Raw genomic sequence first — 18,995 nt, 5'->3', positions numbered from 1 at the left:
AAATCGTAAACATTAAAGTGTGAATCATCATCACCACCAGCCTCTTTATTTGTTCCATTTCTGGGCGTAGGCGTCCTCTGTATTCCTTCAGTACGCCCTGCACTGGCCTCTATGTATCGGCCGCGCGTTCATTGTTCTTCCGAGGTCTCCGTTCAAGAAGCCTGCGGGTCTATCGGTTTCATTCGGGGGCTTGCCCACCACCACTTCTTAGATTTTTCAGATCTCAGCTTTTACAAAATTTAAACCTCTATTATCATTAATATCTGCCTTTCAAAAACATGACATGATATACGAGAGTCATAGTTTGTTAAGTTTCGGTCCTTCCAAAAATCACCGTCCGTATTAGGTACTTAATTCAATCAATAGCCTTCTGCCCATTTATCCTCTGTTCCTAAAAAACAGTGACCACAAGAACAATAGGCCAAAGTAGAATTAAACACTCACGGTCTTACTAATAAAGATTTATGCACATCGTATAAGCCTGTTATAAGAAAAATGTTACTAATAATGTCTGAATTGACAAGGTTGATGTATACTGCTGTTATAACAAGTGTCTGGTTTGTATGAAGACTTGTACAATGCTTATACAACGCAGAGGCCTAGTTTAACGGGTGTATAAGACAAAAATTGCGTAATTTCATCTGATTTCGCGTTTGACAGCATTTTTTTGACTGTTTAGTTCAAGGAAAGATTTAAGTTAGTAGATATTTGTGTTTGTTGAAAATAGATTTTATAGATCAAATAGAAGATTTAGATAATATTGATATGCAGCTAATACATACGATTGAAGATTTGCCGCCTCCAAGGAAAGTCAAAGAACATACCAAACTCGGTGCAATCCGTTATTACTTTCGCATGGCGATTTCAAAACAAAATACCGCTTTTCAAAGAAGTATGTTATGAAGATCTGTGACAGAGTGCGAGCTGATGTCGAAAAGAGTACTAGAGGTGGAGGGTTTTCGATTTAGGTGTCTTCTTCATGGCTTCTCAGTGTCATTAGAAAATGCCAAATTATATATAGTAGCACTGGCAATCCTCCACAATATTGCTATTGATATCAAAGAAGACCTGGATGTTACGTTTGATGACACTGAGAATGCTCCAGAAGAACCAAGGCCAACCTAGACGCCCTCAAGCAATCTGGCTAGACAAGCTGCTAGAGCTGCTTTTATTGAAACATATTTTTAAGGCTGTTTTATTTACATAGGTGTGGATAGTTAAGGACTTGAAATAAATAAAAAGTTATATTTCATTTAAAACGGGGTTTTTATTTTTTTTATAAGTATATAATTATTTATTTAATTGCTGCTGTAACAATTTGAGCCTTAGAAGATGCTTCTGTCTAGCCCTTTCGTGAGCTTCGGCGAGTCGCTTCTGTTTGAGCTCATGTGTTTCAGCCATCTGCCTTTGTTTTGTTTCGTGCTCTTCCTGGAAACACTGGAACACTACCGTGTTGCGGAGTTTGGCACTTTCCACTATTTGAGATGCCTAAAAAATTTAAGTATGATCGTTGAGGGTTTTTGAATGAAATAGTCCTTTCTCTATCACATTGATACTAACTCTTCTAACTTTTGTACTGCAGAACGCGGCTTTTTATGTAAAATTCTAGTCCTCTTTGTCTGAGGTTTTGGAGTTTCTATTAGCTGCAAATAATAAAATGTTATTAATATATTGAGTAAATGTGTATATAATTGCTTTGGTTGATAAAATAAATACAACTTACATTAGAATTATGAGTTGTCTCAAAATTATTAAATCAAACGTCAATCAAACACGGCGGGTTGCCAGGGTAACAATAAATAAGGGTCGTTTTGTTATTCAACCAATACACATCGATTATTGGTCAAAGAGGTGTTTATGCCCTGTACAAGCTCTATTCACTGAATTACTATCACCTTGTCATAACGCATGTATAGTGATTTTTTATTAGTAAGACCGTCAATGTATATTTATATGTATAGATATACAAAATCGTTTCATTCAATCGAGGTTAGACACTAATCTATCACTATAGTCGAATTTTTAATTAGACGATATCAACTGACGTTTACGGTGTTGTCAGTTTTTAATGAAATAAAAATAGTGTTGTGACAAAGTAAAAACCTCTGAATTAATGATCGGTGATGGCACTAGTCGCCGCGCCGCGCTTTGATATAAGACGTCAAAAAACTGATTGTAGTTACATAGTACTAGTACCTAACTTATATCAGAGAACTTTTATACAATTTTGAAATAGAAATAACATTCTTTTATTGTTTGAAATGATTGACTATTCACACTCATTGTTCATTCATCTGATTGAACAAGAACTGAATGCATCACTATTACTTTAAATGTGGCAACATTATTTTACAAAGTGACATTAGCTACTGTCAGTTGGCTTCGTCTAATTAAAAATACGACTATAGTATGTAACCTAGACATACTGTTGAAGATTTCAAAGTTAAGAGACCATTTAAAGCGATTAAAGTCGATAAACTTTTTGGCATTGAATTTAGCCACTCATTACCAAAGTGTCGTTACCTCATCAAGGTACAAGTCAAGTAGTCTCTAAAAGATAAAATGACATTGGATCAACTCACGTGTTTATCCTCATCATAGATGATAAAACAATAGAAAATCATATAAAGAGTAAACATTTGTTTTTGTATGTATGTTTGTAATGTTTTCATACAAAAACTACAGGACTGATTTCAAAAATTATTTCACCATTAGAAAGCTGCATCTTCACTGATCCACATAGGCATGTCATTGCTTGCGCTGTTTTTAACAATCTATAATAATCAAGCTAAAAATTCCTGGACTGATTAAAAAAATATTTAATTACCTATTAGAAATCAAGAATGTTTCAATACCTGTAGATTATTTAAATTTACTAACGGACATTTTACGTCAATAATGTTACGACGATCACTACCACGATATCGGTATCTACGCGAGTGAAATCGCGGGGCATTGCTTGTAGTAAATAAACATAATATTATATCATGATAACGTATGTCTATGAAAGTACGAACACTATAGATCTGCCGATAAAACCCCCTCGGCGGGCTATGAGAGAAGAATCTTGACGGCAATTTGCGTGCGTAGTGCCCGCCGACATACATTACGTACGCGTAATTTGCCGGACGCTACTTAGGCGTCAGTGTCAATGCTATAGATCATCATTAATAACCGCCAAAAGAGTTCCTCGTGTCTAACCGCCGACAAAGTGTTCTGACTTGCTTCATACAGGCTTTCTAAGCTTAAAGGCCGATTTACATTATCTTAGTGTTTAGGAGAGTGCTTTAGTACAACTTGAAAGGCAAGTTCTTTAGTGCGTTGCGAGTGAACGTTGACATGTCTTCCAGTAGAGTATCATTACAGCGCCACAATGAACGCGCAACGACGTCGGCAAATACGCTCTATTCTACGCAAAATACTAACTTTAGTTATGGAACAAATAGAAGAACTAGAAACAAAAATAAAAAGCGATAGAACAAATAGAAACAAAAATAAAAAGCGATTCTATTTTGATTCAACTTGAAAGTCAAGTAGAACCGTACGTAAGTAGTCAGTAGAAGCAAGTAGCGTTTACATGTTTCACCTAAAGTACTATCCTAAAGCACTCAACTAAACACTAAAATAATGTAAATCGGCCTTAATAGTCTAGTCGACAAGTTGAAAATGGAACAAAATAGAGATACTACTCTTAAAATTATGTGCGATAGCTCATTGGATCCGGAATGACGTCTAGAAAAATGTGCTAAAAGCGTGTATTAGCACATAAAAAATTGCAAAAGTTATAGACAATTAAAGATGAAAAAAAAATGGCATTTAGTTTTTTGCCAATATTTAATAAACTATTAATATTTAAGAAATTTCAAATAAAGATTCTGAAAGAGGAGGAAATTTCCAATAAAAAACTTTTGACTCCCGGAAATCTATCTCCATTATTTATAATGTTAATTTAACGCTGAAAATAGGTCTGCGGGTGACATTTTTAGGATTCGCGCGTGGCGTCAAAAGCGACTACGGCACATTAATTAATTTATTTAAGGTATTGAATTTTTTTTTTTAAATTTGAAAAAATTATGGTGTGTTCTGAACACTATAATTAATTTATTCCCGCTGAAAATTTTACTTAAAGTTAATTTTTCAACAAGTTAAATAATTGTTAACTAACGAAATTTTCTCGAACGACCGTCTTAATTGTAAGTGAAAAAAAATGTTTTAATAATGGTCGTAAAAATATTTCGCTTCGTAGAGCCTTTCTTACATACATACTTAACAAGATCGTGCCATAAAAGTTAAAAAAATATTTATACTTTGTTTATAACAATTTTTTTACTTAAACAAAAACTTAAAAATCCATGTAATATTGTTAAAAAAAATTTTTTTTTTCTAAATCATCATATAATCGTTTTTTTATGAATACAAGATATTTATTGATTTGCAAAAAAAAAATTCCCGCCATTTGTTGATAAATTTTTTTTAAACAGATTGATTAAATCAATGTTTTTTAAAAAAAATTTGACACAACTTTATTACATTAAAAATTTTATGATTTTTAAAAAAAAAATTTTTCCTTAATAACAATTTTCAATTGTTTATAATCGTTTTTTTTAATTTTCTATTGTTTAAATAATTAGTTAAGAAATTTTTTTTTTCTAAAAATCATAATTGATAGTCCTCTATAAAGTAACAGAAAAAAAAATTTTTTTTAATCAACAATTCTATTGTTTATTAACTTACCAAGTTGTTGTAATAAAGTATGTAATGTAATAAAAATAATAAAGTATGTAATGTATAAATGTTGTAATAAAGTATGTAATGTATAAATGTAATAAAGTTGTGTCAAATTTTTTTTAAAAAACATTGATTTAATCAATCTGTTTAAAAAAAGTTTATCAACAAATGGCGGGAATTTTTTTTTTGCAAATCAATAAACATCTTGTATTCATAAAAAAACGATTATATGATGATTTAGAAAAAAAAAATTTTTTTTAACAACATTACATGGATTTTTAAGTTTTTGTTTAAGTAAAAAAATTGTTATAAACAAAGTATAAATATTTTTTTAACTTTTATGGCACGATCTTGTTAAGTATGTATGTAAGAAAGGCTCTACGAAGCGAAATATTTTTACGACCATTATTAAAACATTTTTTTTCACTTACAATTAAGACGGTCGTTCGAGAAAATTTCGTTAGTTAACAATATATATATATAATATATAATAACTTGTTGAAAAATTAACTTTAAGTAAAATTTTCAGCGGGAATAAATTAATTATAGTGTTCAGAACACACCATAATTTTTTCAAATTTAAAAAAAAAAATTCAATACCTTAAATAAATTAATTAATGTGCCGTAGTCGCTTTTGACGCCACGCGCGAATCCTAAAAATGTCACCCGCAGACCTATTTTCAGCGTTAAATTAACATTATAAATAATGGAGATAGATTTCCGGGAGTCAAAAGTTTTTTATTGGAAATTTCCTCCTCTTTCAGAATCTTTATTTGAAATTTCTTAAATATTAATAGTTTATTAAATATTGGCAAAAAACTAAATGCCATTTTTTTTTCATCTTTAATTGTCTATAACTTTTGCAATTTTTTATGTGCTAATACACGCTTTTAGCACATTTTTCTAGACGTCATTCCGGATCCAATGAGCTATCGCACATAATTTTAAGAGTAGTATCTCTATTTTGTTCCATTTTCAACTTGTCGACTAGACTATAAGAGGTAACGAACACTGAAGTTGCGAGTCTTAAGTACACGAACTACAGCTGTATATTTTAGCTTATCAATGCTTTTGTTAGTGTATGCTCACGTGGCAGTGAAGTTTAATTTTATAATCGATAATTTTTCGATATATCTCCAAAACTATTTACATACATCTAGAAAGTATTTTAATACTGGTATTTTTTGGATTGTAATAAAAAAAAGTGTGTCTGTACAAAGTACACATGTCAGAAGTGAAACTTCAGTGGCAAACTAATCTTGAAGTGTTGTTCATATTTATACAAATCTAAAAGTTTTCGATACTTAGAGGGACGGAAAAAGGAAGATAATATGTTAGGAATTTAATGAATTTAATTGTCATTAAAATATTAAGTGTCGAATAATAAATGATAAATAATAATAAAAAAATGTGCGTGTACTAGTGTAGGTACACACGTTAGAAGTGAAACTTCTTTATGACCTTATTTTTCGAAAAATTATCTATATGCAACTTAACAGAAATTGGTTAAATTAGATAAAGTTTAACAAAAGGCTTTTAATATCATAGACTTGAATACAAATAATACAATTATTTCATTTTACCTTATTACCACTAAGATTATTACAGAATTTCATAAATTGTAATAGAATTTTTAGTATCATTGTTATAGTTATTATACATTTTTGTTATTAATGGTTTAGAATCTCTTTAATCAACCCTAGTAGGGACAAGAAAAAGACGCGCGTAACGGTCAAATGTGACGCGTAACCGAAACATGTGACGCGTTGTCATTTGTCATTTGTCATTTGTCATTTGTCATTTGTCATTTGTCATTTGTCATTTGTCATTTGTCATTTGTCATTTGTCATTTGTCATTTGTCATTTGTCATTTGTCATTTGTCATTTGTCATTTGTCATTTGTCATTTGTCATTTATTATTCGACACTTAATATTTTAATGACAATTAAATTCATTAAATTCCTAACATATCTTCCTTTTTCCGTCCCTCTAAGTATCGGAAATCTAAACTTTTCGATTTGTATAACAACTAGCCGTTTCGCGCCCGCTTTGCTGGACGAATTAAAATAAATGTTATGTTTCAGTATTTTATTTTTTTTTCATATTTTTATTATTCTTCTTTTTAACTTCCCGCTAAGAAAATTGAAATATTTCGAAAATCGAGTTTTTAACAGATGTTGACGTTTAGAGGTTCTAGGAAGCCTCCCCGAATGTTTCCGCGGTGAAGTCCGTATGGATAAATTTTCATAAAAGTAAAACAGCAATAAAAAAATGAAGGAACGTTGGAATTTAATAAATAAATAAAAATAAAAAATAAATAAATAAAAGCCATAAACCATCTAGGAAAAATTTCGCATCGAATGGTGGTAGATATAGATAGATATGAATAACACTTCAAGATTAGTTTGTCATTTGTCATTTGCCATTTTTCATTTTTCATTTTTCATTTTTCATTTTTCATTTTTCATTTTTCATTTTTCATTTTTCATTTTTCATTTTTCATTTTTCATTTTTCATTTTTCATTTTTCATTTTTCATTTTTCATTTTTCATTTTTCATTTTTCATTTTTCATTTTTCATTTGTCATTTGTCATTTGTCATTTGTCATTTGTCATTTGTCATTTGTCATTTGTCATTTGTCATTTGTCATTTGTCATTTGTCATTTGTCATTTGTCATTTGTCATTTGTCATTTGTCATTTGTCATTTGTCATTTGTCATTTGTCATTTGTCATTTGTCATTTGTCATTTGTCATTTGTCATTTGTCATTTGTCATTTGTCATTTATCATTTATCATTTATTATTTGTTATGTTTATTTATTATTCGACACTTAATATTTTAATGACAATTAAATTCATTAAATTCCTAACATATCTTCCTTTTTCCGTCCCTCTAAGTATCGGAAATCTAAACTTTTCGATTTGTATAACAACTAGCCGTTTCGCGCCCGCTTTGCTGGACGAATTAAAATAAATGTTATGTTTCAGTATTTTATTTTTTTTTCATATTTTTATTATTCTTCTTTTTAACTTCCCGCTAAGAAAATTGAAATATTTCGAAAATCGAGTTTTTAACAGATGTTGACGTTTAGAGGTTCTAGGAAGCCTCCCCGAATGTTTTCGCGGTGAAGTCCGTATGGATAAATTTTCATAAAAGTAAAACAGCAATAAAAAAATGAAGGAACGTTGGAATTTAATAAATAAATAAAAATAAATAAATAAAAGCCATAAACCATCTAGGAAAAATTTCGCATCGAATGGTGGTAGATATAGATAGATATGAATAACACTTCAAGATTAGTTTGCCACTGAAGTTTAACTTCTGACATGTGTACTTTGTACACACACACTTTTTTTTTTATTTACAGAATCGCGTAATAGACTATTACGTTATTAATATGAACAAGATAAGATATAAGATTGTAGTTGCTCCAAGACCTTGACGTGTTCGCCTCTGATCTCTTAAATTATTTCCTCCAATTTACAATTTAGGTACACGGGACTAATATCAAATCTACTTTGCTATATTTTTAGACCCGCAATCAAATCACATTTACTAAACAACATTTAGTTTATTCTGTGGAAATCTAACAATACAACCATTGTCCAGATTTCCATATCGATAGACTTTGATATGGTTTAACAATTTTTTGAGTTATAAAACGATCAAACAATGGTTTCGTTTTGATAAGGCAATTCGTCACAAAATATTGTTCAATAATGCAATCAAATATTTATGTATTTTATTGTGTTAAAGGTAATAAATTCTTATTATTGCATGTGATTTTACCATAGTTTTGTCAAGTATTTGTATATGTCAATTCGATAATTTTTGTTTATTAAGGCGGGAACTGACCAAAGTTACGAGGTGTAATGACGTGTGATTACTCGCGCGTGCGCTCGGGACGACTTCCAAGAGCGTACTGATCGAACAGCGTTACGCGTAACACTAAACACACTAACACTCAAAGGATTCGCCAAAAAACCGACAGCCGGGTGGAGCACTCAAAGCGAGCAACGAGCGGCTCGTTGCTCGCTGGTTTCTCCGTAACACGACGTACTGACTGCACGAATGCTCGCTGTGTAACGTGTTACGTTACACCTCGTAACGTTGGTCAGTACCCACCTTTACAGCTTACTGATCTTTTCGAACGATGCCCATTTGTACTTCAGTTTAGTCCTGGATACGCTTCAAAAAGTTTTGCAAATAAAAATGTAGCTGCTTTGCCATCAGCCTCTTTATTTGGACCATTTATGGACGTAGGTGTTCCCCTTTTTAATCAAGTACGCCCGATATTGTGGTTGTCATGACACAGTTGATGGAGGGGAAGAAACAGCCGTAATTGCTATGCCAACAATGGCAGGTTGGCAATCGCAATACGACAACCATTTGGGTCCTGTTTATCGTGACTCTATCTCTCAGCTGTTCTCCTTTTCTGGAGGTCCATCTGAGGAGACGCTAGTACGCTGCTTCCCATGCTTGGGCAGCACTTAATGACAGTCCTTATTCGCCATGTCGTGAGGCTGTCGTAAGACTGGTGGCATTTCCTGAGAATACTTGAGCCACTAGATAATGCACCACTCTCTGATAGTCATATTATTATCCTTATTCGAAGCAATCCTATTTACTATAGGACGTGTTGCTATACTTTTTATCCAGACATTATTATATCACAAGAATTTTTATTTTTTAAATTGTTATTCGGGTATTATTTATAACAATCTGATAACTGCGTAGAAACGGCACAGTCAGTGATTGATGATACTATCGTTTTTTTATTAAATGAGACGAACTAACTTATCAATTCAATAAAAGGCAGACAACGCACTTGCGAGGCCTAGCACTCCCTGCTCATTTGCCCTGTGATATAAAAAATACCAGCATACATATTTTTATAAAAATACTTCGTTCAGAAGTAATTTTGCGTGTACACTACTCTGCTTGTTATATCCTCTGGTCGCAAGTTCTTTCGGTTTATATCTAGATTATTTGTCACTAATAAACATTAATCAATAACGAGCATTTACTAGAGACAAACAAATAAATTGATATTTAAGTTCCGTAAAACGATTCCGGTGTGATGCAGTCTGCTTCAGTTTCAACAGCGGATATTGTAGTAAAATTTCATAGATTTATCGTAGACAGAGACTAGACTAAGTATGAATGTATAGACAATCTTGACAAGTGTCCCATTAAAAAAGGCGTTTGTCTTTTTTTGTGTTACATTCATTGTGATATTACGTAATAAGGTAAAATTTTTGTTTTAAAAAAACATACATGGCATTCACTATTGTTCACGTCGTACGGTATCAATAATCTTTGTTAACAAGAAAACATAACGTTATATAAATAGTAATGACATGACATGATTCTAAGCAATCTTTTCTACAGACTCCAAAATCTCTTTTATGGTGCGCTTACACGAGGGAAATAATTGCTCGGCGATACGAATGGACCGATCTGGAGCAATTAATGGAGCAATTTCAATAAATTCAATAAATTTCAATAAATTATTTCGGCGATATTGCTTGTAATTGCTCCAGATATTTCATATCGCTCAATGTCGCAGATACGAATTGACGAATATCCAATGGACTTGGAAATTCCTACCAATTTTTGTATATGTCTCATTCGCACTTGTTTGTTTTGCGGCTTGCCGTCTTGCTTCCGCGGGGACAGCGAGAGGTCTAAATAATAATAATTTCTAATTACTTTATTCAAAAGTAATTCAAAGTATGTTCGTGACATTCTAGTTAAGTTTTTGAATAATATATTATCTAATTCTTGAAAAAAAAAACAATTAAATCAAAGAATTAAAGAAAAATTAAAAAAATAATAAATTTAAAATTTAATGAATTAATTATTTTTTTCTTTAATTGTTTAATTTTATTTTCACAATGAAAATTGCGGCCTCTTTGCCAAAAACGATCGCACCCAGATTTGACGCACCAGACGCCTTTTCCTTTTCTTTCTTTTTTGTTTTTAATTAATAATAAAAAAAGCGCTACAAGCCGCCGCAGCAAGAATAATGTCGTCCATAGCGAGCGAATACTGAAATGCTCGTGTATGACAGTATTGCCTAGTTGATGAAGTTGTGCCATATCGCTCAATATTGTATTGCGCAGTATTGATGCTTGTTGCCGTTGCCGTAAATTGCTTGATGTAGTCGTGACGTCATAATTGACGAGTATTGACTGGAATTGAGCAATTTTAATTGCCCGTGTAAGCGCACCTTTAGGCAAAAATTACAATTTTCCACAGCGTAGGTAATAAAATCTTGACAATTGATATTCACCCCACGTCTACCATAAAACATTTGAACATTGACTGACGCAAGTTCCCGCCAAATTAAGAATCTATGGCTAGTCTCAATTGTCATTCCAAATATATTTTTTTAGTTACTCATTGTTAATATGTTAAAATTAAGCGTTTTGATATGTATATAATATAGGGCGTAGTATTCTAGGGTAGGAAATATCTAGTTGATTGGTAACATGTTATATTGTTTTCGGAACTAAGTTAGTTCCCACTCGAATTTTCAATACTTTTTTGTACGTTTATTTCAACTGAATGAATGAAAAGTTTAACGTAAATATAATTGTAAACAAAAAGCTTACTTTTAAATATTCTTGCTATAATTGATTATTATATATTATATATTTTATTTTATTGATTATTATATATTGATTTATTCTTATTATAATTGATTAATACTTAAAATCATTTTAAAACCATAAAATTGTCTGTCTTGTTTCAGAAAAAAATGAAAGACTGAAGTAACAATATCAATTACATTATGCTGGACATCTTCCCTCTACGATGGTTCGCAAAATTTCAACATGGCGGTATCGCCAATCAATTCTTTATGGCTATTATGGGTAAGTAATTTATCGTTAATATAATATTGATGAAACTTATAGATATAAAGCATTTTCCTTTCTCTTTAGATCGCAATAATTATGAAAGTGTATACTGTCCTGATTATACTGAGCTTTACAATAAACTCCCGCCTATTTCACATTACCAAAGACTCCATAATATGCCGAAAGCTACATAGACTTTCTACTTCTCTATTGCAAATTAATGACACAGACAGAAGAAAAGCATCGGGAATCCGGAAGAAAATATGTGTTCTTTAATTTCTATTATTATTTATAGTTTTGGTAAAAACCTTTGTATTAGATTTTCTAAATAATACAGCTCTATGATTATGTATCCAACTGACGTTACATAGTTTACGAAAAACGTCACAGACTTATTAATAATGATAATAATATGTAATGAATTCATCTAATAAATGTCATATAATTTATTCATAACGCATATTGTTGCTAACCTCCAATGACTCGACAACTTCCTCATATTTATAAACACCACTCGTGTACATACGTCATTTCCTATTCCATTGATTGTAACATTTCGTTTTTACCTTAAGCTTGGAATATATACATACAGAAATTACAAAAAAACAAAGGGGACCCGATACGTTCGCGTTGTCTTGAACATACGTCTTCAATATTTAAAAAATCAACTAATTAATTCTCGAATACACTTGAACACACAAAAATTATATTCGGTCCAGCTATCCAGGAAAAGTTTAATTATAAACACATATAGAGAAGATTTATGTATATATGCAAGGATATATGAAAGAGCAGTGTTGGCCTAGTGTCTCCAGCGTGCGACTGTCATCCCTGAGGTCGTAGGTTTATCCTCGACTGTGCACCAGGACTTTCTTTCTATGAGCGCATTTAACATTCCCTTCAACGGTGAAGGAAAACATTGTAAGGAAACCGGCTTGCCTTATACCAAAAAAGTCGACAGTGTGTGTCTGTCAGGCGCAGGAGGCTGAAAACCTTCTTGCCTATTAGATTTATCACGCTTATTAAATTGAAACAGATGCAGAAATCTGAGGCCCAGACCTAAAAAGGGTGTAGCGCCACTGATTTATTTTATAGGAAATATTCACTTATTTAATAATAATTATAATTTGTATTAGGATATTAAACGGAACATTTTTTTATTTGAAAATATTGTTTTATAATTTATTTCTTAAAGAAACAAATGTAAGAAATTCTTAAGATACATTGGATCTTTATTAATAATTAAAAGTAATGACATATCATATTGTTATAAAACATGGTAACTTGTCAGGCTATATATAATCTAGAAGCCATCCTCTGACTAAATATAAACTTTATGAGGAAACTTTCTCATTCCATACAAGTGTCTTGTTGCAATGGTGTTGCGCTTTTCACAAATACGTAATACATATATGTGTAGAAAATACTGCCTTTCAAACCCAACATAGTACACGTTGGGTTCGATTCGAGTAAATCCTAGGAAAATCTTTTCACGTTGCAGAACTGCTCTCTAAAAATAGATATTCCTGTTTATTAAACGTAGGCCGTTGTAAAGTTGTTAAGACTTTAATTGAGAACTAGATAATTTGAACAAATGTTTTTCCTTGGCAACATCAAAGAGTGACGGAGACTTAATTGCCAGTTCTTCTTTTCTACGCCCTTGATTGATAATAATAATTTATCTATTTTACTAGATAATCATATAGTTATTATTGCGATAGTTACAATATTGTCCAAAATATAATATTAGTAGATTAGCTTTAAAGTCAATCATATAATAAAAAATCGGTTGTCTGTAAAGTCGGTTTACTGACGATAATTGAACGTGACAACGTCTTAAGAAAACTGATGGAATGGTTGCATTTTTCAAAAGAATATTTTAATTTTATTTGTTTGATAGATATTTTGTATGGATATAGAGAAGGAGGTAAATGGAAATTACAATTGAATTGATAAAGTTACATTTATTCGTACGCATAAATACAATTGTCACGAACGAACGCTGCCGAACGCGGAGGCCGATTGTGCCTCTTTGTCGCTCGTTCCGCGCTCTCGCTTGCACTTCAAGCCTTAAATGGAACGCCTCAGAGCGAGGTAACGCCGCATGCGTCATGTTTTTTCGTGCGTGCAGCCGGCTCCATCGAATTATAAGACGTTGACACGTCAAAACGGCACTTGCAGTCAATTGCAATGACCCATGTAAGGACCAGCCTTCCCGCCGCCATTTTCATTATCGCCAGCACGCTGTTAGGGCTCCCCCGCATGCGCCTTATTAAGATACGATAGTGGCGTAAAAACAGTCCACACCTGCAAAAGAAGAGAAGTGGCAGGAAATTTAAATTTACTGCTAGTTCTTTCTTAAATAATAGTTTGATCTGGTTTAAATGTCGCTTATAATCATGTAAAAAGCCATAAGTTGGCTAATTGCTTCATAAACCTAGTGGCTTCGGCGTGCGATTGTCATTGAGGTAGTAGGTTCGATCCCCGGCCAATGGGCTTTTTTTCTATGTTGCATTTAACATCGAACGGTGAAGGAAAACATCGTGAGAAAAACGACATGTCTTAGACACAAAAAGTCGACGGCGTGCGTCAGGCACAGGAGGCTGATCACCTACTTGCCTATTAGATTGACAAATGATCATGAAACAGATACAGAAACCTGAGGCCCAGACCGAAAAAGGTTGTTGCTCCACAGATTAATTAATTAGTTCTCACCTTTAGTAGGTTGTAATAATAACGTCGTCGAAGAAATAAAGGCTGTCAGTATCTGATGATGAATGCTCTCACAAAGCACGGTAATATTTTACCGTTAGGTCAAAGACGCATGTCGGAAACCAAAGATAGTAAGTGCGGCTCAGCAATTTCCTTGTTTTCTGGTCTCCTCATTTCGAATGCCTAGACCCCCGAGGGGTCTTTATAGGGGCTTGAGTGACATATGAATAATAACACTTTATTTACATCACAATAACAGAAAACAGGAGAAAAATAAAATTAAATAAATGAAGACAAAGAACTTAGTGCTGAAAGACAAACCCAAACGGAAAAAAAAATTAAAATTTTAATTACAGCACCGATCTTAAAACTAAACTAAACTTCTCAATATAAAAGTACGAGTATATGTCGCAGTCAACTAGAGCTAGACTCTAGCCTCTTAACTAAACAGCGCCCTTTAATTGAATGGCTTATTAAGCTAGTTGGCTGCGACATATACTTAACTATGGGGTAATAAAATATTGAATTTTGGTGAATATTACGATTTAATTTATATTAAATGTTGGTACAGCTAAAAGGAGTAAAACAACTAATATTTTCTAAATACGACAGTTTCTCTCAAATCTTGACCCTTGACTCAAATCGCTACATAATACATAGATAAGATTTTATAATTCACATATTTGAAATGAGGAAAATATGTTTCATATAAATCGATTATCCATCGGTGAATTCCACTTTCCCAATACCAAATTTTGGATTAGGCATTTTATAAGGAAATACGTAATTATTTTTTCCCTTTAAAAGAAGCCTCTAATTGCATGTGTCTGATTCATGAAGTATTATGTTCAACGCGTTGAAAATAAACACAATTATTACTGCTTCGTACGCATTTTACTTGATGAATGTCATTCTCAATCATGATTGATTGAGAATGACATCCAAAACGAGCGAATCATCCAAAAATCCTTTCATCGTAACTAAAAAGAGAATGACTGGACCGATTTGGCTAATTTTGATCATGAAATATTCAGGGAAGGTTTAAACTGAGAAATTTGTATAATATATGATAAAAAAAAGGGTGCGTGTACTTATCTACGCGCGTAAGAAGTTATACTTCTTTGGCATTATTAAAAATAGTTTTTGATTGCATGCAAATAATTAATTACATTTAAATAATCAAAGACCGGAAAAGGAGTCATTATAGTCAACAAAGTTCAGTTTACATGTTTTGAAAAATTAAATAAATAAATATTTATTATTATTCTCTTACATTAAGTGTAACATAAATTCTATTATTATTCGAATGTTGTTTTTAAATTATGTCCAATGCCGTAGCATCTTCCGTGGGCAACTTCATTCTGTTAATTTTGTGTCACGGTGCGCGCGCATCGTAAAATTTCACTCTCATCAATTTTTCATAACGCGCCTTAAGAAGTATAACTTCAAAAATTATAGAATTTCCTCGCTGTATTGCGGTATTGCCAGCTGTAAAGGTACATTGCCCCAAATAACAAATTTTAATTTTTTTTTAGAATTTTCTATTTATCAATTTTAATTATTATTATGTAGGTTAAGAATATTGTTAACACTGTATATTTGTGTGTTACAACCCCAAATATATAGGTTTTAATAATTTCGATAATCAGCCATAAGTATATTAATATTATGTTTTGTTGTCAAATATATTATAGATAGAAGATTGATTTTTGCGGTGTTATTTGAGTATATAAGTGTTTCTTTAATTTGTAATTAAAGTCCTAATGCGATTTTGATGAATTTGTGTGTGTTCAAGTGGATTCGAGAATCGTTTAGATTTATTACTAGATTGTTAAAATTGGTTAATTGTCACGATATTCATAGACAACAACTTGGTAATTCACCTACAAACTCCCTCCACTTACCAAGACGTAAAATGAAATTGCTTAAGCAATTCAATTCTGTTAACAGAATGCAATGCGATTCCAAATATAAGGTGAGAGATGAAGGGATCGCTGTTAGTGAAGTAATAGTCTAAGATCCGGCTGCAGGATTAGTGCGTTCATCGGTTATTTGCTAAAAACCAAATTTTAATGTATATTTATAATTAGGAGAATATATATCTACTAAGTTGCCTATCAAAATTTGGCCGCTATTATTTTTAATTGATTTTGGGGAAAAAAATCGTTCATTTGTTTTTGAAATAAATTATCGTCTATATCACGGTAATTTACATAAAGATTTTAAAAAATCATGGTTGCCGTTGCGCACCTGGCCGCACCTCTTCGCAGCCAGGTGTAAACAGGCATGCAATTGTCATATAAATTTACATAATGTCACGTAATAAGAACATTAACATAATGTATTATTACATGTATTATACTAACATAGCTTTCATTGTCAACTAATTAAATTCTGTTTTTTCTTTTTTGTTTTACATTAAAAATATTTGGCATGTTTACCTTCTTGTTTTATGAATAAAAAAAACTATATGTGAAGATTTGTAATTGGCCCACAATGTTATATATATATATAAATCTATTTATGTATTGTGCTGTGAATGTTCTGAATAAATAAATAAATGTCATAATAATAAGTTAAGTTATTAAATTTGTTGTCAAACTTATGGTCTAAACACTCGCCCAAATGTATACCTGCATAGGCATTCTGAGAATCCGTGAAATTAGGGATTAAGGCAGGTGTGTGTGAGACCAGGACAACATCTGTCGGGTCCGCTATCTTCTTTTATATATAAAAATGAATCCCTATTTCCCTTGGTTCCTTGATTTCTAACAAAAAATAAATTTGTTAGTGCACACACAGTTAGTTCAGAGCAGAGCTAATATTAAAAGTATAATTTAATATGGTGTTTTGGTAAGATTGGATAGACATACACGGTACTAACATAACACTTGGTTATAAAGAAGAACACAATAGTTTTATTAAATTTACAGATAATCAGAAAAACAAACAAAGATTTGTTGTATATCATAAAGCTTTAGAATAATAACCTGAAATGAACACTGAAATATTTTTTATATAAATAATACCAATTCGAAATCAATATTCATAGTTAAGACAGGACAACGTCTGTCGTTTCCGCTAGTTTCATTATGAAAATGAATAAATTTCTTGGTGAACCAGGACAAATTAGGATATGAAAGATAATCTATCTTGACTTTGTTAAAATTCGAATCGCTTTTTGGTTGACGTTTTATGATTTAAGTGCATAGCTTCAAGGTGGGAACTGACCAACGTTACGAGGTGTAATGTAACATGTAATGTAATGTTACACAGCGAGCATTCGTGCAGTCAGTACGTCGTGTTACGTTGTTTTTCCCCGTAACACGACGTACTGACTGCACGAATGCTCGCTGTGTAACATTACATTACATGTTACATTACACCTCGTAACGTTGGTCAGTTCCCACCTTTACATTACATGTTACATTACACCTCGTAACGTTGGTCAGTTCCCACCTTTACATTACATGTTACATTACACCTCGTAACGTTGGTCAGTTCCCACCTTAACATTAGTATGCGGTATGAAGCAAGAATCGCAAGTGACACAACACTTATGTGGGAAGAATGACAAATGTACACGATGTTAAGCAATGTTGGTTGCATTAAGATTCTACAAATTCTATAATTATTCATTGCGTAAATACTTTTTAGGTTTACTGTTATTATAAAAAGTTTGTAAAAAGTGCGTGCATACAAAGTACACATGTCAGAACTTCTTTGGCAAACTAATCTTTAAGTGTTGTCTATATTTATACAACTCTAAAACTTTAGATTTCCGAGACTTAGAGGGAGGAAAAAAGGTATATGATAGGAATTTAATTGTCATTAAAATTGTCGGAAACAAGTGGCATTTTAATATAAAATTCGTCATTTGAGATATCAATAAATTATGCAAAAGCATATAATATAAAATACTAATATTTCATAAATTCTCTTTACCAATTTTAATTTTAAAAATAGAATTTCTAAGGTAATTCGCCCTTCTCACTCTCTCTCAATCGCTCTCTCCCTTTTCTTCGACAAAAACGCAGCACAGCTTCGTGTCGTATCCGTAAAAAAATTTACCCTCGTGCGCCTAAAGTATCACTTCAATAAAAAATTCTGACAAATTTGTAATAGTATAGTTTTCACATACTTCGAAAATAGCATCTACGATTTCTAATACGCTTATGTGTGTAATAATTGTATTACTGCCCCCGCGAACTTCGTTTCGCCTTAATATGATTTATTACTAAGCTTACCATTTTAATAGCTCACAAATGAAACTGTTTGCTATGCTACTCCATAAAGACCAGAGAATAAAAACCTAGATACTAGTTTTTTTAATAATTTTTTATTATAATCTTAGTGAGTGATTAATTCCCGTACATATCGTAAAAAAGACAGTATCGGTACCCTAGAGATGGTTCTTTCCTCGCTCAACGAACAACAAATTGTTATTTTTAGGTTTTAAAACTTTATAGCTTTAAAAACGATTTGACATACGAAACTCGTACACATGTAGGTACATAAGGGTAACTCGTCTGTTCTACAAGAAATTAGATGGCAACATTATTTATTTTGTCAATTTGGTAGTTAATTAGCATTTTGTTCCGAAACTATCTAACACTGATTGAGGTTAAATCAATCTCCGCAAGTGACCTGAAGGTATGCAAAACGGTGACTCAGCGTAGCAACCGTCTCGA

The 18,995-nt window shown here is 32.0% G+C and overlaps 1 protein-coding gene and 1 long non-coding RNA gene across 3 annotated transcripts in view; one reads left to right on the top strand and one right to left on the bottom strand.

The window, feature by feature from the left end:
• LOC125059950 (solute carrier family 2, facilitated glucose transporter member 8-like) overlaps positions 1-18,995 on the top strand; it is a 36,377-nt gene that overhangs the window by 5,968 nt on the left and 11,414 nt on the right. For both annotated transcript variants that reach the window (XM_047664665.1, XM_047664664.1), the window contains one exon: positions 11,487-11,607. In XM_047664665.1, the coding sequence (XP_047520621.1) occupies positions 11,526-11,607 (82 nt within the window). In that variant the 5' untranslated portion in view covers positions 11,487-11,525. The remainder of the gene's footprint in view (positions 1-11,486; positions 11,608-18,995) is intronic.
• On the bottom strand, positions 13,584-14,461 carry LOC125059992. Its single transcript, XR_007118762.1, has 2 exons — positions 14,308-14,461; positions 13,584-13,899 (listed from the first exon to the last, which is right to left on the bottom strand). It is a non-coding gene; the product is annotated as an uncharacterized LOC125059992 (long non-coding RNA).

The sequence above is a fragment of the Pieris napi genome, chromosome 20, assembly GCF_905475465.1.
Source record: "Pieris napi chromosome 20, ilPieNapi1.2, whole genome shotgun sequence".
Taxonomy (NCBI): domain Eukaryota; kingdom Metazoa; phylum Arthropoda; class Insecta; order Lepidoptera; family Pieridae; genus Pieris; species Pieris napi.
The sequence above is the reverse complement of the archived record's forward strand: the minus strand, read 5'-3'. Positions and strand labels throughout refer to the sequence as shown.